Source organism: Anomaloglossus baeobatrachus (genome assembly GCF_048569485.1).
Source record: "Anomaloglossus baeobatrachus isolate aAnoBae1 chromosome 5 unlocalized genomic scaffold, aAnoBae1.hap1 SUPER_5_unloc_18, whole genome shotgun sequence".
Lineage (NCBI taxonomy): Eukaryota > Metazoa > Chordata > Amphibia > Anura > Aromobatidae > Anomaloglossus > Anomaloglossus baeobatrachus.
The window spans coordinates 831295-853862 of record NW_027441793.1 but is presented as its reverse complement, the minus strand read 5'-3'; the positions used below and the strand labels follow the sequence as shown (position 1 = coordinate 853862).

Genomic DNA, 22568 nt, shown 5'->3' with positions numbered 1-22568 from the left:
GATTTGCAAGTTGACCAGCAGCAATTCCATCTTTAGGCCCTGTACGCACGCTGCCTATTTCACCACGTGTTTGGGTTGTTTGTTGCCCAAAACTGCATGCATTGCCTTCCCTAGCAAAGTCTATGAGAATTCAGACAGGCTGTGCACACGTTGCTTCTTTGTTCCTTGCAGTTTTTGTGGAAGAAAAAAGCAGCAGCATGTCACTTCTTTCTGCGTTTTGGAGGACTGGCAGATCAATCCCCTGCTGACTCCGGGACAGTGAGGGATTGATCCTTGGTATCTGGCCAGAGGCTGGTCCCCATATAAAGTCTATGGGAACCAGAATCCGGCACAAAGGGGTAGGAGCAAGCACTTCATACTCACCGATCACCGGCGCGGGTGTCACACTGCTCCTGCGGCCTCTCGTTCTTCTTCCTGGGCCGCTCATTAGGCTCATACATATTCATGGCTTCCCCCGCTCACCGGTGGCTGTGATTGGTTGCAGTCAGATGCGCCCCGACGCTGAATGACAGCTGTCTGACTGCAACCAATCAGACGCCGGTGGGTGGATCTATATTGTACAGTAAAATAAATAACTAACAGCGTGCAGTCCCCTCAATTTTGATTCTCAGACTGGGGAGGCCTATGGTTATTAGGCTGCCTCCCCAGTCTAAAAATATCAGCCTGCAGCCTCCCGGATCACCGCATCTATTAGATGTAACAATCTCAGCACTTTACCTGGATCATCCCGATTGCCCTGGTGTGGTGGTAATCAGGGTAATAAGGAGTTAATAGCAGCCCATAGCTACCACTAAGTCCTAGATTAGTGATGGCAGTGTCTGAGGCCCTATAGAAGAGAGGAAATCCATCAACAGCTTAATTAAAAAAACTTTATTAAAGACAGTGAAAAAGCATGATGTGAAAAAAAAGGACACACTGCCCGTCACCGCGTTTCACACAGATTACTGTTCTTAATCATGACAATATCAAAGTGAATGCGGCCACTGATAAAACCCACGCAACCTCTGAGGGGGAAACACACCGTCACTGAATCATCAAATCACCAAGACACGAGCAAATACAACTTACACAAATAGAAGATTACAAGAAGCATCAATACAAACATCAATATAAGTACACCCCATATAATACGCAGCACAGAGAATATATAAGTACACCACATATAATACACAGCACAGAGAATATATAAGTACACCCCATATAATACACAGTGCAGCGAATGTATACACAGAGATATCCTCTTATGTCACTTGTGGGATTCTCTACAATAGATGAAAACGTTCATATTCAGTGGATGAGGAAGAATTTTGTGTTGGAGCCGATATTGCCCCGAACTCTATAAAGAAAAATGATCAACAATTAGTAATAATAATAATGCTAAAAATTCCCATAAACTGTGTATACTGAATGCGCTGATAATCACCTGGTAATAAACACATCAGTATCAGTCACAGATCATTGTGGAATTCAGCCCTTTGGGATCTTTGGTTCCACCTTTAAAGGGAACCTGTCAGCAGAAATTTTTCAATAAACCTAAAAGATTCCCCTTCTGCAGCTTCTGGGCTGCATTCTAGTAAGGTTCCTGTTATTGTGCCCCCTTTTAGACCAAAATAAATACTTTATAAAGTGTTAGCTTTTTGTATGTAAATCTTGTTATTTGTACACGGGGGCGGGCTGTCTGGTGTCCGTTATTCTCCCTCCTGCCGCTTTACGCCGTCCCCCATCACTTAATTTCATACCTCAGGACGCCGCCCAATGCTCCTGAGGTCTCGCGCATGCGCCGTGCCAGCATAGCGTGTCATCAGCAAGCACCCGCCCATAATCTCGTGCCCGCGCTTTCCCCTCTGCCTCCACCGTTCTGCGCAGGACACGAGATTATGGGTGGGTACTTGCTGATGACATATATGAAATTGAGCGATGGGGGACGGCATAAAGCGGCAGGAGGGAGAATAACGGACACCAGACAGCCCGCCCCCGTGTACAAATAACAAGATTTGCATACAAAAAGGTAACACTATAAAGTATTTATTTTGGTCTAAAAGGGGGCACAATAACAACAGGAACCTAGAATGCAGCCCAGGAGCTGCAGAAGGGGAAGCTTTTAGGTTTATTGAAAAATTTCTGCTGACAGGTTCCCTTTAATATCCAATGGGCTTCCATTATATACAGTGACTGCTCCAATCCCCTCCTCATGGCTCTATTCCCCCCCCCCCCTCTCCATGCCTCTAATGGGAAATGAGGAACGGGACCCCGGGTGCTGCGCTGCGACTCCCCCACTGACAGAGCGTCGCACCTACTGCTGCACACTATTTCACCCAGAGACGGTGACCTACAATCCTTTTTTATTTCCCCCTGAGGCTCATATGTGATAATCTCCATCAGATATTACCTCCTGTTATATCACACACCTCGGGATAGAAAAACAGCGCAGATGGGAAACAATCCTGCTGCTTGAAGGACAAACTGTCCACTGACTGCCGGGAACTACAGGCTCCTCCCACACAAGAGGCTGGTCACATGGGCGTGACTTCAGCAGAGGTCCTTCTGGCCACTGGGATCTAGACTCTATCATATATCTAGTGTGCGGCTCTGCAGGTGGAGGTGTGTGGAGATTCCCCATTACTGGGTCAGGCGGCATTAACCCCTTCAGCTCTGAGACTTTCTTGGAGTTTTTGTCTCGCTGATTTCTATGAATCGTGAGGTTTTTCTTCCTTTTTTCTCTGAAACCCGTCGGCACTCGATCCCATTCTGCCCTCTGCCCCTTTCTGCCCTCGGTCCTCGTCCCCTTTCTGCCCTCACACAGTATAATGTGCCCCCAGAATGTTCTCATTATATGTTTCCCCTTATTCTCTCCAGTAATTGTATTATTACAGCGGATTCTTTATGATGTTACATCGTCATCTTCTCCCCATTCAGGTCCCTACAATATCGGATCCTCTCAGTGGAGATCTTCTATAGAAGAGAATTCTCCTGATTGCCCCGTGAAGGATGGATATGGACAGGGACAAGATGGCGGAGAGGATATTACACCTCACCCTAGAGATCCTCTTCCGGCTTACTGGAGAGGTGAGAGATTCTGATGACGTCACATTACATCATTCTTATCTATGGGAATAACAGATGGACAGAACTGGAGAGGTGAGGACTCTGGAAATGTCTGGAGTGAGATTTATTACTGTGTCTCTCCATAACCAGGATTACACAGTAGTGAAGAAGACCTCTAGTGAGCGCTGTCAGGCCCCTGTGTCTGAGGGATGGGGAAGACCCCTGAGCCCAATCACGGGGCCTCCACCTCACCCCCCGATACATGAGGACATGAATGACCAGAAGATCCTAGAACTCGCCTACAAGATGATTGAGCTGCTGACTGGAGAGGTGACACTGCTGGGAATGCTGGGACATTATACAGTAACGCTATGAAGGGATCGGGGGTGACGGTATCATTGTATGTGTCAGGTTCCTATAAGGTGTCAGGACGTCACCGTCTATTTCTCCATGGAGGAGTGGGAGTATTTAGAAGGACACACAGACCTGTACAAGGACGTCATGATGGAGGTTCCCCAGCCCCTCACATCACCAGGTAATAGACAGGACTAAATACACACGGCCTATAATTATCTGTATGTAAGGAATTAATTCAGTCCCTGTATATGTCTCCTCCAGTTCTATCCAGTAAGAGGACAACACCAGAGAGATGTCCCCGTCCTCTTCTCCCACAGGACTGTAAACAAGAAGATCCCGATGTTCCTCAGGATCATCAGGTAGATGGAGAGAAGGTGCCATGAAATCTCCTATGATGTGTAGACTGCTGTGAAGGACTTGTGCTCAGTCTTGTTTTATCCTCCAGTATTATATGTGTTATACTTGTGTAATGAGAGCGGTGGAGATGGCAGGATTAGGAGAGATAAGAGCTTTGGTTCCTTTTAGTTCTCGTTCACACTTCAGTGTTGTCCATAAAATAACACAACGTCTCACCCTCAGACCATTGTTATTGGATGTGGCAGTGCAGATGGGGATTTTCTTTCTCACAGAATCTGCGTGTGAGAATAATCCCAGCATCCTCTAGTGCCTTCCGTAAATCGGAGGAGACTCGTCCATTCAGGTCTGTGTCTGCACAATCCATCAGATTCCCACCAGCTCCACCATACAGCAGACATTGTGTTACGGGTACATTGCAGTTCTGTAATGGAGGAAGCTGTAAATGGTCTTGTAAATTATTAATAGCGGCTGTAAATACCGGATTGTATATGGATGACAAATAAGAAAAGACTTGTCCTAATTTTCTGGATGAAGCTGTGATGATTCTTTATCCGGCCGTGTGATCCCGGCATTAGAGGCCGTTACATCCCGGGAGGAGAGGATTTATCTAGAAAGTGTAAAATCTTTCCCTTCCCTGAATATTTCTGCCTCCGGTCACATCCCGTCTCCTGGTATAACGGGCTCCGCATCACAAAACTCACATCCAACTCATCAATTCTGTTGGGTTTTTCTAAGTCACTTTTTGTCTTCTCTTTATTATTTTTTTGTTCCAAATTCTTCAAAATGGTGCAAGAAAAACTATTCACACCCGGTGAACTTTTCCACATTTTTTTCACATTACAGCCACAAAAAAAATTGATTTTATTGGTTTTTTATGTGATAACACAAAGTAGCCAACATTTGTGAAGTATTAAGGAAATTATCAATGAATTTCTAAATATTTTAAGAAATTTAACTCTGAAAATTGTGATGTGCATTAGTATTCAGCCCCCTGAGTGAGTACTTTACAGGCGCTTCTTTCACTACAATTGCTGCTGACAGTCTTTTGGGGGATGCGTCTACCAACTTTGCACATCTAGAGGTGACATTTTTGCCCCTTCTCCTTTATAAAACAGCTCTATCTCAGGTAAATTGAATGAAGGCGTCTGTGAAGAAATTTTCAATTCTTATGTTTTGCTTTTTATTAATGTTCAGTCTTCTATATAGGCCAAATCTGTGGAGTTTATGACTTATAATTGTCCTGTGGACAGATTCTCCCCCTGAGCTCTGGATTGCTCCTGCTTTTCCACTGACCACAGACCTCTTGGCTGCTTCTCTGTAATTAGTGATCTCTTTGCTTGGGATGTCAGTGTAGGTGGACGGCCATGTCTTTGTAGTTGTGCTATATGTGACAACTCAGCATCTGGAGATTTGTGTGAAGGGTGAACTGTTCTTAATTAGGCTAGAGGTCTTGTTCCTTTGATTGGCAAATTAAAAGAAGTTAGCCATTGTTTCATGTCACATAAGGATAAGGCTGCACATCAAAATTAGATAATAGTATAATGCTATAAGCATACCGAAAAACATTGAAGCATACAATGAAAAATGCCACTTGCTAACTTGAAAGTGTGAATAATTTCTACTTTTAATACTAACTTTAGTATGAAGTTTTTTTTCTGAATGTGAACACAGCTCCGCCCCTTTCGGCCATGTTTTTTCCATCTCCTATATAAGAAAGTCCTTGGTTACCCCTCTCCACACATAGCAGTTTTTAATTGCAATGAGATGACACACAGTTAGGGTCATAGAGCTAGGGACCCCAATATAGAGATATACCTTGACGAGGTTTTGGGGCTCAGTTACATTGATCAATGCGATTGCTAAATATCTCCTTTTTCCTAATATTCATGGCAGGTATGCATTTCATTATTCACACTTTCAAGTTAGCAAGTGGCATTTTTCACTGTATGCTTCAATGTTTTTCGGTATGCTTATAGCATTATACTATTATCTAATTTTGATGTGCAGCCTTATCCTTATGTACTATGTATTTTTTTTTGCTTGCACTCATAATATATTAGTGCTCACTTCAGTTATCCTATTTAGTATGGTTTCATGTCAGGCTGACCGAAGCCCTATTGTCAGTTAAATGTGGATTGCCTCAGCATCTCTGACTACATCAATCAGAGGAAAATGATTCATTCGGATTGAACTGAACCAATGAGAGAACGGCCATTTTCCACCAATCTTGTAATACACAATACCCTAAAATGAGAACTGAGGGGTTTAAAAAGGGCTTTGCTCCTGTCACCATATTCATTCTGCAGGACTTCAGGCTAGGATCCACGGTTTCAACTTGAGGATCACAGATGTGCATCACTACTCAATGCTGAAGCCACAAATTTGCTTGGAGACCCAGGTTAGGAGAATTCAGTGGCCTGGCTACATATCTTGCTGTGCTCAGTCATCTTTCTAAGCTTGCCGCTATCTCCTCTCGGTGGGTGCTCATCAAAAGTGGGGTGCTGCTGGCTGGGATAATTGGCCCAGGAAGCCCCGAAGTCGCAAAGATTCTAATCCCATGCGAGACAATGGATGAGTGAGACTCTGTCGCTTGTACCATCTTGTGTTGTTGATGGGAATGTATGATACGTGTTTGCCTGTTGGTGAACCAATAATGTCTTACCAAAGTGTGGTTCCCTCACCCTGTGTTGTTGGAATAGTGTCCTGACCACAAGGAAGGAGTGCGGGTTTTCAGTGGGATGAGCCCTGGTCCGAGCGGTCTCTCCTAGACAGCTAGGCCGGCAGATGACCGTACCCACTGACCCTCTTTTCTCCACACTATACTCCTGCCATTTTTGGATGATCGATTGAAAAGTGGTTAGTGAGATGTTCAGAGCGTTCACCATTTTTTTAATAACTGAACCCTGCTTTACTCTTGTCCACAACTTTATCCCTGACCTGTCTGGTGGGTTCCTTGGTTTTCAAGATGCTGTTTGATCCCTAATGTTCTCAAACAAAACTCCTGAAGCCTTCACAAAACAGCTGTAGTTATACTGAAAATAAATGATACAGGTGACTCAATTTACTAATTATGTGACTTCTGGAAGCAATTGGTCACTCAGGGGCATCATACTACAAGGGGCTTAATATAAATGCACCTCACAATATTAAGATTTATATTTTTAAATATGTATAAAACTATCTATCATTTCATTTACACTTTACAAATATTTGTTACTTAATGCTGGTATATCACATAAAATACATTTACGTTTGTGGCAGGGCTGTGGAGTCGGTAAGCCAAACCTCCGACTTATCAATTTCCCTTGCACCGACTCCACGACTCCGACATATATTGCTTATAGTTAAGTGAAAAATTTATTGTAGTACAATGTGAAGATAAGACATCAAATTATTTTTATGATACAATAATCAAGATATTTAGATAGAACATAAAATGTATTTATTGGAATACAACTTTAGAACACAAAAACTGTAATAAATTGTAAATATGTTATACAATAAGTAATATACAATAGATTACATATATATATATATATATATATATATATATATATATATATATATATATATATATATAATATATATATACAGTTAGGTCCAGAAATATTTGGACAGTGACACAAGTTTTGTTATTTTAGCTGTTTACAAAAACATGTTCAGAAATACAATTATATATATAATATGGGCTGAAAGTGCACACTCCCAGCTGCAATATGAGAGTTTTCACATCCAAATCGGAGAAAGGGTTTAGGAATCATAGCTCTGTAATGCATAGCCTCCTCTTTTTAAAGGGACCAAAAGTAATTGGACAAGGGACTCTAAGGGCTGCAATTAACTCTGAAGGCGTCTCCCTCGTTAACCTGTAATCAATGAAGTAGTTAAAAGGTCTGGGCTTGATTACAGGTGTGTGGTTTTGCATTTGGAAGCTGTTGCTGTGACCAGACAACATGCGGTCTAAGGAACTCTCAATTGAGGTGAAGCAGAACATCCTGAGGCTGAAAAAAAAGAAAAAATCCATCAGAGAGATAGCAGACATGCTTGGAGTAGCAAAATCAACAGTCGGGTACATTCTGAGAAAAAAGGAATTGACTGGTGAGCTTGGGAACTCAAAAAGGCCTGGGCGTCCACGGATGACAACAGTGGTGGATGATCGCCGCATACTTTCTTTGGTGAAGAAGAACCCGTTCACAACATCAACTGAAGTCCAGAACACTCTCAGTGAAGTAGGTGTATCTGTCTCTAAGTCAACAGTAAAGAGAAGACTCCATGAAAGTAAATACAAAGGGTTCACATCTAGATGCAAACCATTCATCAATTCCAAAAATAGACAGGCCAGAGTTAAATTTGCTGAAAAACACCTCATGAAGCCAGCTCAGTTCTGGAAAAGTATTCTATGGACAGATGAGACAAAGATCAACCTGTACCAGAATGATGGGAAGAAAAAAGTTTGGAGAAGAAAGGGAACGGCACATGATCCAAGGCACACCACATCCTCTGTAAAACATGGTGGAGGCAACGTGATGGCATGGGCATGCATGGCTTTCAATGGTACTGGGTCACTTGTGTTTATTGATGACATAACAGCAGACAAGAGTAGCCGGATGAATTCTGAAGTGTACCGGGATATACTTTCAGCCCAGATTCAGCCAAATGCCGCAAAGTTGATCGGACGGCGCTTCATAGTACAGATGGACAATGACCCCAAGCATACAGCCAAAGCTACCCAGGAGTTCATGAGTGCAAAAAAGTGGAACATTCTGCAATGGCCAAGTCAATCACCAGATCTTAACCCAATTGAGCATGCATTTCACTTGCTCAAATCCAGACTTAAGATGGAAAGACCTACAAACAAGCAAGACCTGAAGGCTGCGGCTGTAAAGGCCTGGCAAAGCATTAAGAAGGAGGAAACCCAGCGTTTGGGTTCCCCAAGGAGGAAACCCAGCGTCCATGGGTTCCAGACTTAAGGCAGTGATTGCCTCCAAAGGATTCGCAACAAAATATTGAAAATAAAAATATTTTGTTTGGTTTATTTGTCCAATTACTTTTGACCTCCTAAAATGTGGAGTGTTTGTAAAGAAATGTGTACAATTCCTACAATTTCTATCAGATATTTTTGATTAAACCTTCAAATTAAACGTTACAATCTGCACTTGAATTCTGTTGTAGAGGTTTCATTTCAAATCCAATGTGGTGGCATGCAGAGCCCAACTCGCGAAAATTGTCACTGTCCAAATATTTCTGGACCTAACTATATATATATAGATAGATATATATATATATAGATATATATATATATATATATATATATTTATTTATTTTTACATATTTTTACAATTTTACAGTTTTTTTTGTATTCTAAAGTTGTATTACAATTAATATATTTTATGTTCTATCTAAATATCTTGATTATTGTATCATAAAAATGATTAAATGTCTGATGTTCACATTGTACTACAATACATTTTTCACTTAAATATAAGCAATATACTAAATGTTAATATTTAGTATGTTTTTGTTGAAAACTGTTATTTGCCATTTACATAGTGTATTACATAGTGTTATATATACAGTATATATTGTGTGTCATATATAACACTATGTAATACACTATAAAAGTGGCAAAAAACAGTTTTCAACAAAAACATACTAAATAACATTTGTGCAGTCTATGAATTTGTTCTAAGAAATAGAATTGCTTCCATCAGATCCTCCTTCGCAGATGACCTGAAATCTGACCTAATAATTTTAAGGCTAGAGAACAACCTCTCTACTTTTGGGTTGGAGGCAAAGCAGTAACCACATGGGCAATATCTCTAACAATTTCTGGGTATAAAGGAATTGCCTCATGCACAGTCAGTTTTGATGAATGGTTGAAATTTTCTATTTCTTTGAGAGCAAGTGAAAAATGTTACTGAAATCTGGTCAATCTGTTGCTATAGGAGACGGAGTGAAATCTTTTTCCTTGCGGCAATGCTTTGCCTGCTCCATGTCATCCAAATGCTTGTCAAAGTTAAACTCCTTATCTGGTGAGGATGAAGATATGGCAGCAGTAGCACTGTCAGGACCCAAGTCCTCTTGCGCCTGGCAGTCCTGTAGCCGCTCATCCTAACTGCTACCTCAGTCAGAGCTTCTTTTCCTTTAGTAAGGTGTTGCTCATCAAGAAGTATATGATGACTTGGGTCCACATAAACAGCTGCCAGAAGAATTTTATTTTCTAATAGCTGTGTTTCTCTCCGTTTCATTGAAGCAGAAATGCCATCTGCTATTAAACCTCCTCTTTTGGATAGGCAAAATAGCAAGTTCTTCCACTCCCTCATAAAAATGCCAGGAGTTAAATCCTCAGCTTGTAATTTTTTAGTCATGGTAAATGGGTGATTAAGCAACTCCTTCAATTCCTGTGTCCATTGACCTTCATTTAATGTTACTTGAGAGTTCACCATATCTATAAGAAATGATTTTAGTTCAAGCAATCACTCAGTCATTAAATAAGTGCTGCCTCACCGAGTGGCTTGATCAACAATTGCCCCTTTCCCAGCACATTTCTTCAAGATGGAATCAATTTTAAGGGTTCTGGCGGCAATAACCAACTTCCTCACTTTTCCAAATAGGTTTCCAGCATTTCGCCGGATTTGGTGCACGCCAGTACAGTGCGATACAGTACAGTGACAGCGCCACAACGTCTGGGTCACATGCTCCGGTCACATGAAAGCATGTGACTGTTGTGTGTCACGCTGCCACTGTACTGTATACACTGTACTGGAGTGCGCCGCATCCGCCAAACCGGCGTAAAGACGGATGTGTGAAATCGGGGTCTCTCTTGCAGACTATCTCTTATTGCCAGCTGCAGCGTGTGCACAACACAGCGCATGTGATGAATATGAAAGTGTTTTGAAGCAGCTTCATCAAGATCATCTAATCCTAAAGAATCATTTTGCTGTTCTTCTGTTTGTTTGTTCCTCAGTTACATGAACAGCACTGTGGCATCTCACACATACTGAATCCTACATTTTCTTCTAGCTGTTGTTCATTACTCTCATTCATCAGTGTAATTGTACTTATCATGTTTGAAGCATTGTTCGTTACAATAGCAAGAACCTGTTCTTTTTTGAGTTCGTAATCTTGCAGAACTTTTTCCACTAAGGCCTGGAGAAACTGGCCGGTGTGATGAGCTTTACCATCTTTTACTGCCAGTGTCTTGCTAACAACTTCTTTCTTGTCACAAACATATTGAACATTGATGGCAAAATAATGCAGTGAAATGCAGGGACTCTGGCATCCCAGCAAAGGCAATGGGTGAAAAGATAGGACATTCAGACACAGCGTTTTGTGAGGATCCTCACAAAGAATGAGCAGTCAATTTGTGGCAGTTTTCTAATCTGCTTTTGCTATTGAAAGCATTATTTATGAGCTCAAAAACCTTTCAGGTGATGCAGTTTTATAAAAAGCTGATCTGCTTTTGCAGCTGAAAAACGTATCCTCAAAAAAACGCTGTGTGTGACTGTAGCCTTAGATCAGGAATAGAACAGCCATTTATAGGACATTTCATAACTTTCCCAAATTCCTATGAAAAAAATTTCATCACACTGTGCATTGCACTACTGTCCCCAATTTATTATATATTTTAGGAGTCTGAGTCGGTGCATTTTATACCGACTCCGACTCCACCAAAATGAGCTACGACTCCGACTCCACAGCCCTGGTTTGTGGGAGTAACGTAAAAATAAGTGGAAACGTTCCGAGGGTGTGAATACCTTTTTCAAGGGGCAAAAATCCTTCATGACTCTAAAAATATCAGACCAGATCCCTGGATCAATGTTCCATCACAAAATCTAGTCCTGATAACCTGCCATAATATACTTTTTAAGGAAGGCATCCAAGCCCACCTTGAATTTTTGTAGTCTATCAACAATTATCACATCATGTGTCAGAGAGTTCCATATTCTCACTGCTCTTACAGTAGAGAATCACTATCTGTGATTTATGATTGAACCTCCTTGTCATCATTGCAGGCCTCAGTTGTAAAAAAACTCATTAGAAATACAGTATCTCAGTAATGCCCCTGATATACTTGTACATTGTAATAAAATCACCCCATAGCCTTTGTTTCCAAAATAACCAAACACTTGCTAACCTGTCCTCCTATTGCCTTCCTTCCATTCCTTTAACCCCTTCAGCCCCGGGGCAATTTCCGTTTTTGCGTTTTTGTTTTTTGCTCCCCTTCTTCCGAGAGCCGTAACTTTTTTATTTTTCCCTCAATCTTGCCATATGAGGGCTTGTTTTTTGCGAGACAAGTTGTACTTTTAAATTAAACCATAAGTTTTACCATACGGTGTACTGGAAAACAGCAAAAAAATTCCAAATGTGGAAAAATTGCAAAAAAAAAGTGTGATGGCACAATAGTTTTTGGGATGTTTTATTCACTGTGTTCACTATATGGTAAAACTGATGTGTGGGAATGATGCCTGAGGTCAGTGCGAGTTTGTAGACACCAAACATGTATAGGTTTAGTTGTATCTAAGGGGTTAAAAAAAATTCACAAGTTCGTCCAATAGAAGTGGCGCACGTTTTGCGCCATTTTCCGAAACGCGTAGCATTCTTATTTTTTGGGATCTATGGCCCAGTGACTGCTTATTTTTTGCGTCTCGAGCTGACGTTTCTAATGGTACCATTTTTGTGCAGATGCTATGTTTTGATCGCCTGTTATTGCATTTTGCGTAAAACTTGCGGCGAACATAAAACGTAATTTTGGCGTTTGGAATTTTTTTGCCACTACGCTGTTTACCAATTAGATTAATTGATTTTATATTTTGATAGATCGGGCATTTCTGAACACGGCGATACCAAATATGTGTATATTTATTTATTTTTTAACCCTTTAATTTTCAATGGGGGGAAAGGGTGGTGATTTGAACTTTTAGGTTTTTTTTTTTTTTTTTTTTTATTTTATTTTACTAGTCCCCCTAGGGGGCTATAGCGATCAGCAATCCGATTGCTGATCGCTATCTGCTGATCACAGCTATACAGCTGTAAACAGCAGAAATAGTCACTTTCTTTTTCCCTCTGCTCCCGGCCGAGGAAAAACGAAACTGAAACTTCGTAGCTGCAGGCGTCATCACATGACCCTGTGCTACGATGGCAACCACCGATAGTCACGTGATCACGCACGTGACTTCCGATGGGGGCGGCGGTAAGTAAAAAACATGGCCGCGCGCATTTAGATCTTGCTGCCAGACTTTGGCAGCAAGATTTAAGGGGTTAATGGCCGCGGGTGGAAGCGATTCCACCCGCGGCTAGCAGGCATACATGTCAGCTGTTGAAAACAGCTGATATGTGTGCCGACCGCCGCTGCCTGCCCGCGGCAGGGGGCGGGGCTTAACGGGACACGCTCCATGACGGATATATCCGTCCATGGTCATGAAGGGGTTAATGGTCGCTCTTCTCTGCACCCGCTCTAGTTCAGTTATGTCCTCCTCATTCACTGGAGCCCGAAATTGTGCAGAATATTGTAAGTGTGGCCGAACTAGTGACTTGTATAGAGGCAAAACTGTTCTTGTCCGGAGCATCTGTGCCTCGTTCACTGCATCCTATTATATTATCTGCCTTGGCAGCAGCTTCCTGGCACTGGTTGGTTTTCTCGTCCTCCCACACACCCACGTCTTTTTCAGTGTCAATTTTCTACAGTAATTTTGAGACAGTTTAAAAACATTGCAGTCTAAGAGTCAGACGAAAAAATCTGAGAAGCTAAAACCCTGCAAACATACAAAAAACCCAACAGGCGAATACTTATAAAATAGTCACGTGCCATACATGTGGAGTAAAACCCACTTCTCAATATTATTGAATCAAGAATCTTAATTTCGGTTCCCGCAGCCCAAAACCAGGAATTGTCTTCTCCTTCATGCCATACATGTTAGTGTTATTTCTGCGGCCAGTGATCGGATATAAAGTCTCCAGTAATTATATTACTATACAGGATTCGTTATGATGTCACATCGTCATCTTCTCCCCATTCAGGTCCCTACAATATCGGATCCTCTCAGTGGAGATCTATATAAGAGAATTCTCCTGATTGCCCCATCAAGGATGGATATGGACAGGGACAAGATGGCGGAGAGGATATTACACCTCACCCTAGAGATCCTCTTCCGGCTTACTGGAGAGGTGAGAGATTCTGATGACGTCACATTACATCATTCTTATCTATGGGAATAACAGATGGACAGAACTGGAGAGGTGAGGACTCTGGAAATGTCTGGAGTGAGATTTCTTACTGTGTCTCTCCATAACCAGGATTACACAGTAGTGAAGAAGACCTCTAGTGAGCGCTGTCAGGCCCCTGTGTCTGAGGGATGGGGAAGACCCCTGAGCCCAATCACGGGGCCTCCACCTCAGCCCCTGATACATGAGGACATCAATGACCATAAGATCCTAGAACTCACCTACAAGATGATTGAGCTGCTGACTGGAGAGGTGACACTGCTGGGAATGCTGGGACATTATACAGTAACGCTATGAAGGGATCGGGGGTGACGGTATCATTGTATGTGTCAGGTTCCTATAAGGTGTCAGGACGTCACCGTCTATTTCTCCATGGAGGAGTGGGAGTATTTAGAAGGACACAAAGATCTGTACAAGGACGTCATGATGGAGGTTCCCCAGCCCCTCACATCACCAGGTAATAGACAGGACTAAATACACACGGCCTATAATTATCTGTATGTAAGGAATGAATTCAGTCCCTGTATGTGTCTCCTCCAGTTCTATCCAGTAAGAGGACAACACCAGAGAGATGTCCCCGTCCTCTTCTCCCACAGGACTGTAACCAAGAAGATCCCGATGTTCCTCAGGACCATCAGGTAGATGGAGAGAAGGTGCCATGAAATCTCCTATGATGTGTAGACGGCTGTGAAGGTCTTGTGCTCAGTCTTGTTTTATCCTCCAGTTTTATATGTGTTATACTTGTGTAATGAGAGCGGTGGAGATGGCAGGATTAGAGCTGATCATAGATGGGACTTCTCCATCTGTCTGTGACTTTTACAATATTTGTTTCAGGGGGAAGATCTGATCCATATTAATACTACAGAGACATATGTGAGGGGTGATGAGCGAGGTAAAGAGGAGGTTCCTACAGATAACCGCCCAGGTGAGTAGTGACCACTAAATGCAGAGAAGTCACAGATTCGTCTCAGTCACCGGCTGTGGCTGCTTTATCAGGGTTGTAGTCTGGTCATAGAAAATGGTCACCATTCTGCTGCTAGACCACCACATGCGCCTCCACCCAAAAGTACCTTCATTATTTTGGGCATTGGACGCCCTTCTGTTGGAGTGAGATCTGTATCAGCCAGATCTTACAGGTAGGATCCATCCTATCCCCTGAAATAGAAGATGTTGACTCTTCAACCTGCTTTATATGTTACAATATATATTACGATGTGTCGGCGGGGTCACGTCGCAAGTGACGCACATCCGGCATCGTAAGTTACATTGTAGCGTGTAACAGCTACGTGCGATTGCGATTGAACGGTAAAACGTTCATCGCATGCACGTCGTTCAATTCCTAAAAATTGAACGTCAGGTTGTTCATCGTACCCGGGGCAGCACACATCGCTGTGTGTGACACCCCGGGAACGATGAACAGCAGTTTACCTGCGTCCCGCGGCTCCCGGCCGGCTATGCGGAAGGAAGAAGATGGGCGGGATGTTTACGTCCCGCTCATCTCCACTTCTATTGGCCGGCTGCCGCGTGATGTCGCTGTGACGCCGAACGTCCCTCCCACTCCAGGAAATGGATGTTCGCCGCCCACATCGAGGTCGTATGGACGGGTAAGTACGTGTGACGGGAAATAATCGTTTGTGCGACACGTTCAACAAATTGAACGTGCCCCACATAATGATGGGGGCGGTTACGATCACATACGACATCGTATGCTTAATCGTAACGCGTAAAGCAGGCTTTAGCTGCCCAGATTTCTAATCTGCAAAGAAAAATCTAATTAGTATGGTGGACCCCTAAGAGAAAGCGGAGGGTAATGATGCTGGTGACGTCCTAGATTCTTAGTTTGGTGCCGTGTTCTCCAGGTGAATAAAGATTGATTGCTCTCAGTGGGAGAAACAGAATAATAATCCTGTAGTTGATGAAGAGACCTCAGTAGTCTGGAAAGCTTGCTCTGTAACATCATTTATTTTATTTTTGTTCTTCATTAATAAGTATCATAACTACAAGATTCTTATTGTTTCTACCACTGAGAGCAATGACTCCATCTTCCTAGAATCTCGGCATCTTATTGATGGATCTTCCTTCTCTCCCTTCTGATGAATGTGCTGATAGGGGCGTTTATATCCAAAGTTCAGCACAGGGTAAGGCGGGCTTTGCACGCTGCGACATCGGTAACAATGTGTTACCGATGCTGCAGCGCTAGTCCCGCCCCCGTCGCACGTGCGATATCTAGTGAAAGCTGCCATAGCGATTATTATCGCTACGGCAGCTTCACACGCACATACCTGCCGTGCAACGTCCCTCTGGCCGGCAACCCGCCTCCTTCCTAAGGGGGCGGGTCGTGCGGCGTCACAGCGACGTCACACGGCAGGCAGCCAATAGAAGCGGAGGGGCGGAGATGAGCAGGATGTAAACATCCCGCCCACCTCCGTCCTTCTCATTGCAGCCGGCGGCAGGTAAGGTGAGGTTCCTCGCTCCTGCGGCTTCATACACAGCGATGTGTGCTGCCGCAGGAGCGAGGAACAACATTGTACCTGTCGCTGCACCGGCATTATGGAAATGTCGGAGGCTGCAGCGATGATACGATAACGACGCTTTTGCGCTCGTTCATCGTATCAAAAAGGTTTTACACGTTGCGATATCGACTGCGATGCCGGATGTGCGTCACTTTCGATTTGACCCCATCGACATCGCACGTGCAATGTCGCAACGTGCAAAGCCGCCCTAACTGTAACATATGATGGAGGTTAGGATTACCCCACAGTGGGTACATGGAGGTCGGGCAGCCCACCCACATTATTACCAAGATTTAATTAGAAAAAAAAGGAAAGTAATTAACACACAAAGATCTGATATTTTTACCTTGAAGAGCCTGAAAGATATTTTCTCTGAATTCTACAAATGTCCATTATATAAGAACTTGTACTGGAGCCGTCCATTGTGGAGTCCGAGAGGCAGAAAGTAAATGTCTAATATTTCTTCAAGAAACTCATCTGACAAAAGATATTGGCCCCTACAATAGTTTGGATTGCCGAGAGCCCCCGAGCCACATACTGTAATTACTCCAGATGTGTCACCTCTAGTTACTAAATCACTGACGGTGAAGGCTGTCGGGGGGGAGGGCGGTCATTTTAGTAGATGTGTTATTGTCTATAGTCACAGTTTCTCTATAGTAGTTAGTACCAAAGCCGCTCTTATATCATGGCTTTCCACTGCAGCCAGTTTTCTGCTCCTATCCAGGCCCCATTTCTCCAATCTGACATCTGTCACGTTACATGATAACATCTTTGTAATGCTGAATCTGATCCCAGTGTTTCTGAGACCTTTTTTCTGTGGCATATTCTACTTTCTTAGCTGTAATGTGAGGTTGATGTGTTTTCCATTTATTTAAAAAAATATAAAAACTGTTCGACAAAACATTTAAAGAATTGAAAGTGGTCAAATACCACAACATACAGTCAGTAAATAGTATTTACTGTTTTCTTCTTTAGTGTAAATGACTACTTTTGACTCCACAGACAGTCTCAGTAAATTAGCAAGAAGTGGATGATGTAGAGTGAAAGTTGTAAATATGGCATTTTAGTGCAGAATACACAGTACCCATCTCTTGCTCCACGAGACACGCAATCTGTACATTTTTATGTGGTTTCTTGCAATGCCAAACATGTAGATACTAACAGTGTTTGAGCCACTACAAGGCTGAGAAAACATCGAGGAGATTTGTCTTTGGGATTTTGCTGGATTGGATGATGAAGCCATATCTTTTTATAATGAAGAGTCTTTCAGCCACCACCATTGTGGAACCCTCCATTACTCCACTGATAAAGTAGCAGTTTGGTATAATTTTGGCCAACAAAACACTATCTAATGGCTTATTATTCCAGTATAGAGGAGGCAAAATGAACAAAGAGGGTTGAACATCATGGTCTACTGGTAGATTCTGCAGGTCCGGCAGGCACAGCTGATATAGATAGATGCAGCAGGTACAGCTGGCACAGCGGATAATAGGTTCCATACATGTTTGTGTACCGCCCCGGTGTTGGTCAGGCTGCTCGGTTCTAGGATCGGGGGGGGGTCTCCGGACCCGGTTTGGCGGACACTTGAATCTTTTTTTAAAAGTGGGATATTTACAGGGGAAGAGTTTGTGACGCCACCTGTGGGTTGCGGTAATGGGAGTACCGCCGCTGCTGTGGGGAGCACTGCGGCAGATGGAGTTAAGGAGCCAGTTGTTAGTCCCTCCACAGGTAGGGATGGCCCCGGGCTCAGGGTTGTTGGTACGATGGGGAGGACAGGGTGCAGGGTCAGAGTACTCACTGTGATTGTCGTGGTGTTGGATGAGGATTATAAAGCAGACGCACACACTGTAGTAAACCAAGGTCTCTGTGTACCACTGCCGCTGCGGGGAGCCCGTCCAGGTAATACTCCCACCGGTGTCACTTGATAGTCCGGACCCTGCCTCCGTGCACAATTTTAGTTGTCTGTTGTGGCCCTTTGGCTTGAAGCTGTCAGGGCCCTCGTCCCTATGTGTAGTGGAGCTGTGCTCTTGATGGCTGGCACGTAGGATTTCAGTAAATTGCTTTGTCTGGAAAGCCCTATCCCTCTGGTTGTGCTGATGCCTTCAATCTCTGAGCTCTTAGAGAAGTTCATAAAGACACTCTCCCTCCAGGTTAATTATCAGGTCATTGAATCGGTTCCTGACTTAGGGTCCTGTACCCCGTTGTGCTCGGTACCGTTCCGTTTATTGTACTCTCTGATGCCGACAGTCCTTCACGACTATGTCCGTCGCACCCTTTTTCCAATGTCACTGCTACCGGTCCCCGACTCTTGGGGACCACTGCCTGCGACCCAACCTTGGTCTCGCTCGCCGGGAGCTACTACTCCCCAGCTCCTCACTCTTTGAGGGCTCTCACTGAACTCCCTCTCTTCTTGCTCCCCTGGAGCACACACTCTGTCTCCTCCCACCAGTCTGCCTGACCCCTACGTGAGTGGCCCTTTTCCAGCTAGACCAACCCACTGGTGTGTCTGACAGGTCATGATGTGAGATGTGATTTGGAATTTGTGGTGCTAGTGGATGTGACACTAGTTTTCAGGTACCTGGAACCATGGGAGGTGGGCCCTGCACCAGAAAAGAGAAGGTGCAGTTCCCTGCAGCACCCTGATATAGTCATAGGCACTACATTTGCACAGACAGCATACAACTCAGAAAGTTTAATGGGACCTGACAACTACCGTGTTTTTCCAAAAATAAGACACTGTCTTATATTTTTTTTGCTCCCCAAAAAAGAACTAGGGCTTATTTTTGGAGGAGGTCTTATTCTTGGAGAAACAAGGTTGGGGGTAAGTTTACCCCCCAAAAAAGCAGACCCCCACTTCCCAGGAGACTCATACTCACCAGACCAGGACGTCTGCGTGGTTCCAAGGTCCTCCTGTGATCTCCGGTGGGTGCTGCACGCCATCCTACCCTGCTGCTAGCTGACACACACAGCAGATCGCTGACACACACAGCAGATCGCTGACACACACAGCAGATCGCTGACACACACAGCAGATCGCTGACACACACAGCAGATCGCTGACACACACAGCAGATCGCTGACACACACAGCAGATCGCTGACACACACAGCAGATCGCTGGCACACACAGCAGATCGCTGGCACACACAGCAGATCGCTGGCACACACAGCAGATCGCTGGCACACACAGCAGATCGCTGGCACACACAGCAGATGGCTGGCACACACACACACAGCCGATCACACACACACAGCAGATCGCAGATATTCACAGCCGATCGCAGGCACACGCAGCCGATCGCAGGCACACGCAGCCGATCGCAGGCACACGCAGCCGATCGCAGGCACACGCAGCCGATCGCAGGCACACGCAGCCGATCGCAGGCACACGCAGCCGATCGCAGGCACACGCATCCGATCGCAGGCACACTCATCCGATCGCAGGCACACTCATCCGATCGCAGGCACACTCATCCGATCGCAGGCACACTCATCCGATCGCAGGCACACTCATCCGATCGCAGGCACACTCATCCGATCGCAGGCACACTCATCCGATCGCAGGCACACACAGCCGATCGCAGGCACACACACAGCCGATCGCAGGCACACACACAGCCGATTGCAGACACAGCAGATCTCACACACACACTCACATCACATCCAGCACTTACGGCAGCAGGGAATGAGACAAGTCACGTGTCCCGCCGCAGGTCCTGTTCAGTGCGCTCCACTGCACTGTCTCCCAGGATTCTCCCGGCGAGAAGAGATCGGTGTCGCTGGATGAGGTGAGTGTGTATGCGATCCGATGTGTGTGTGTGTGTGTGTGTGTGTGTGTGTGTGCGTGCGATCCGATGTTTGTGTGTGTGTGATTTGATGTTTGCGTGTGATCCAATGTTTGTGTGTGCGATCTGACTGTGTGTGCGATCCGATGTGCTCAGGCACCTACCATAGAGGGAGGATAAATCCAAAAACGGAAATAGAGATCCATATTTTATGAATGCATATCTACCAAACCAAACATATTAACTCTACATTAGACCTGCATCTTAGTACAAGTATAATCAAAGAAGCAAGATAAATCCAAAAATTGATTACATCTTTATTAACATGATACAAAAAACATCATAAATTTATCACATAATCAGAGATGGGTATCAAAACACACACAGTTAAAAATTAACCCCTTAAAAACACAGAAAAAATCCTGGGGCAGTGTGGTTATTAGCTATTGCATAAGGGTGGTCAGAAGAGAGATAATGCAATCAATTAGATATACCAAACATGATAATACAAACTGACAATCTGGCAGTTTTAAAGGCGAACTTAATCACCCATAATGGGGTTTCAATTTTAAAGTGACGATGCCTTAGAGGTACATGATATACAGGAGCATCACTGCAACCTTACACATATATACATAAAATAGTATGGCACAATGTTATTATAGAATTCCCCATATATGCAAAATGCCCACATTCAATTCAATGTACCCCCATATATCATCATATAACCCTGTAGAGCAAGGGAGAGAAGGGGAACATCAGAGCATCAGGCTGCCAGAAGACAATTTGAAAAGTTGGAGACCACTACCTGAAGAACCACACTGCCCAGCACCTCTATGCGCGTTTCACACTCGCTTCGTCAGGAGGTGCTGTGACAGGGGAATGGTCACCATTATATAGCGTTAGATTCACCTGAGGCCTATTAGTGGTGCGCACCGCTTGGCGGCGGCCATGCCGCCCACTCCAGCTGGCGTCCCGGAAGGTACGATGCGCATGCGCGCTAAACGCTTCACTCATTGGGCGCCAACCGGAGGGGAGGGACAGAAACCAGCACACAGAGTGCGCACAGGCATCAGCGCGTCCAGCGCCATCTTAGGTGAGGGCAGCAGTACTGGCAACCCACCATAAACGGGAAAGTTTATGAAAAATATATACAGTACCAATGATCTGAGACAACGACATTATTGTGCACATAAGAAAATACACAGATTGGGTACAAATCAATCATTATTTCAATTCAGTTAAATCCATACAGGAAAACAAAGAGGATATGGCAATATAGCACATAAGGGTTCCAAGGGACACCCATTCACCCATATAGGTTATAAAAAAAAAACATTAATTATCCCAAGATAAGATTGTGCGCCACATAGCCATAACCAGATAATGCATATGAACCAAATCCAAGTATATTATCATACAAAAATACATATTACAATACAACAGTTTAATTAATGGATCATTCAGGTACAACTCCCTCATAGATGTAGAGCACATATTCACATATGGTAGTTTTCTTTGTCGCTCCATTGGGAGACCCAGACAATTGGGTGTATAGCTTCTGCCTCTGGAGGCCACACAAAGAATTACACATAAAAAAGTGTAACCCCTCCCCTCTGCCTATACACCCTCCCGTGGATCACGGGCTCCTCAGTTTTATGCTTTGTGTGGAAGGAGGCACACATCCACTCATGAATTCTCAGACTTAGTTATGTCGGTTGGAAGAAAAGAGGACCCCCACGGGGTCCCCGGCATGTTCCCTTCTCACCCCACTATGTCGGCGGTGTTGCTAAGGTTGAGGTACCCATTGCGGGTACAGAGGCTGGAGCCACATGCCGTCTCCTTCACCATCCCTTATGCGGCTCTGGGAGAAGTGGGATCCTGAGCGGTCTTCCATTTACCGGGACCGTGCTCCATCCGCAGCCCCTGAGGGAACCTGCCGGACCGGAGCCTCTTCAACCCCAGGGACCGGGCCCTGCAACTTAAAGGTACTCTGTGTCCCCGTAGGGGATCGTGCAGAGAGCGCACCTTCTTCCCGGAAGCCGCGGTAGTTGTAAAACTGAGGAGGCCGGTGGACTTCCGCGCCGACCGTGCCTGCTTGTCATGAGCGGCCTCAAATTTAGTCCCCGGCTTCACCGCGGCCTAGTCGCAAAAATCCCGCCCCCGGGCCTGCCTGTCAGGGGTAAGGGCGGGTTCTCCGACATGACGTCGGATGTGAGGGCTGGAGCATCCTGCATGTCCTCCTCCCCCCTCACTGACCACTGTGGGGACCCCAGATTCCCGCTCTTTGC

The 22568-nt window shown here is 44.5% G+C and overlaps 1 protein-coding gene across 1 annotated transcript in view; it reads left to right on the top strand.

Annotated features, from left to right (window-relative positions):
- Window positions 1-956: 956 nt before the first annotated feature.
- LOC142258921 (uncharacterized) overlaps window positions 957-22568 on the top strand; it is a 113322-nt gene continuing 91710 nt past the window's right edge. Inside the window, 7 exon segments of the mRNA XM_075331477.1 lie at window positions 957-970; window positions 2917-2954; window positions 2957-3066; window positions 3196-3375; window positions 3457-3580; window positions 3664-3761; window positions 14815-14905. Of these exon segments, the coding sequence (XP_075187592.1) occupies window positions 957-970; window positions 2917-2954; window positions 2957-3066; window positions 3196-3375; window positions 3457-3580; window positions 3664-3761; window positions 14815-14905 (655 nt within the window).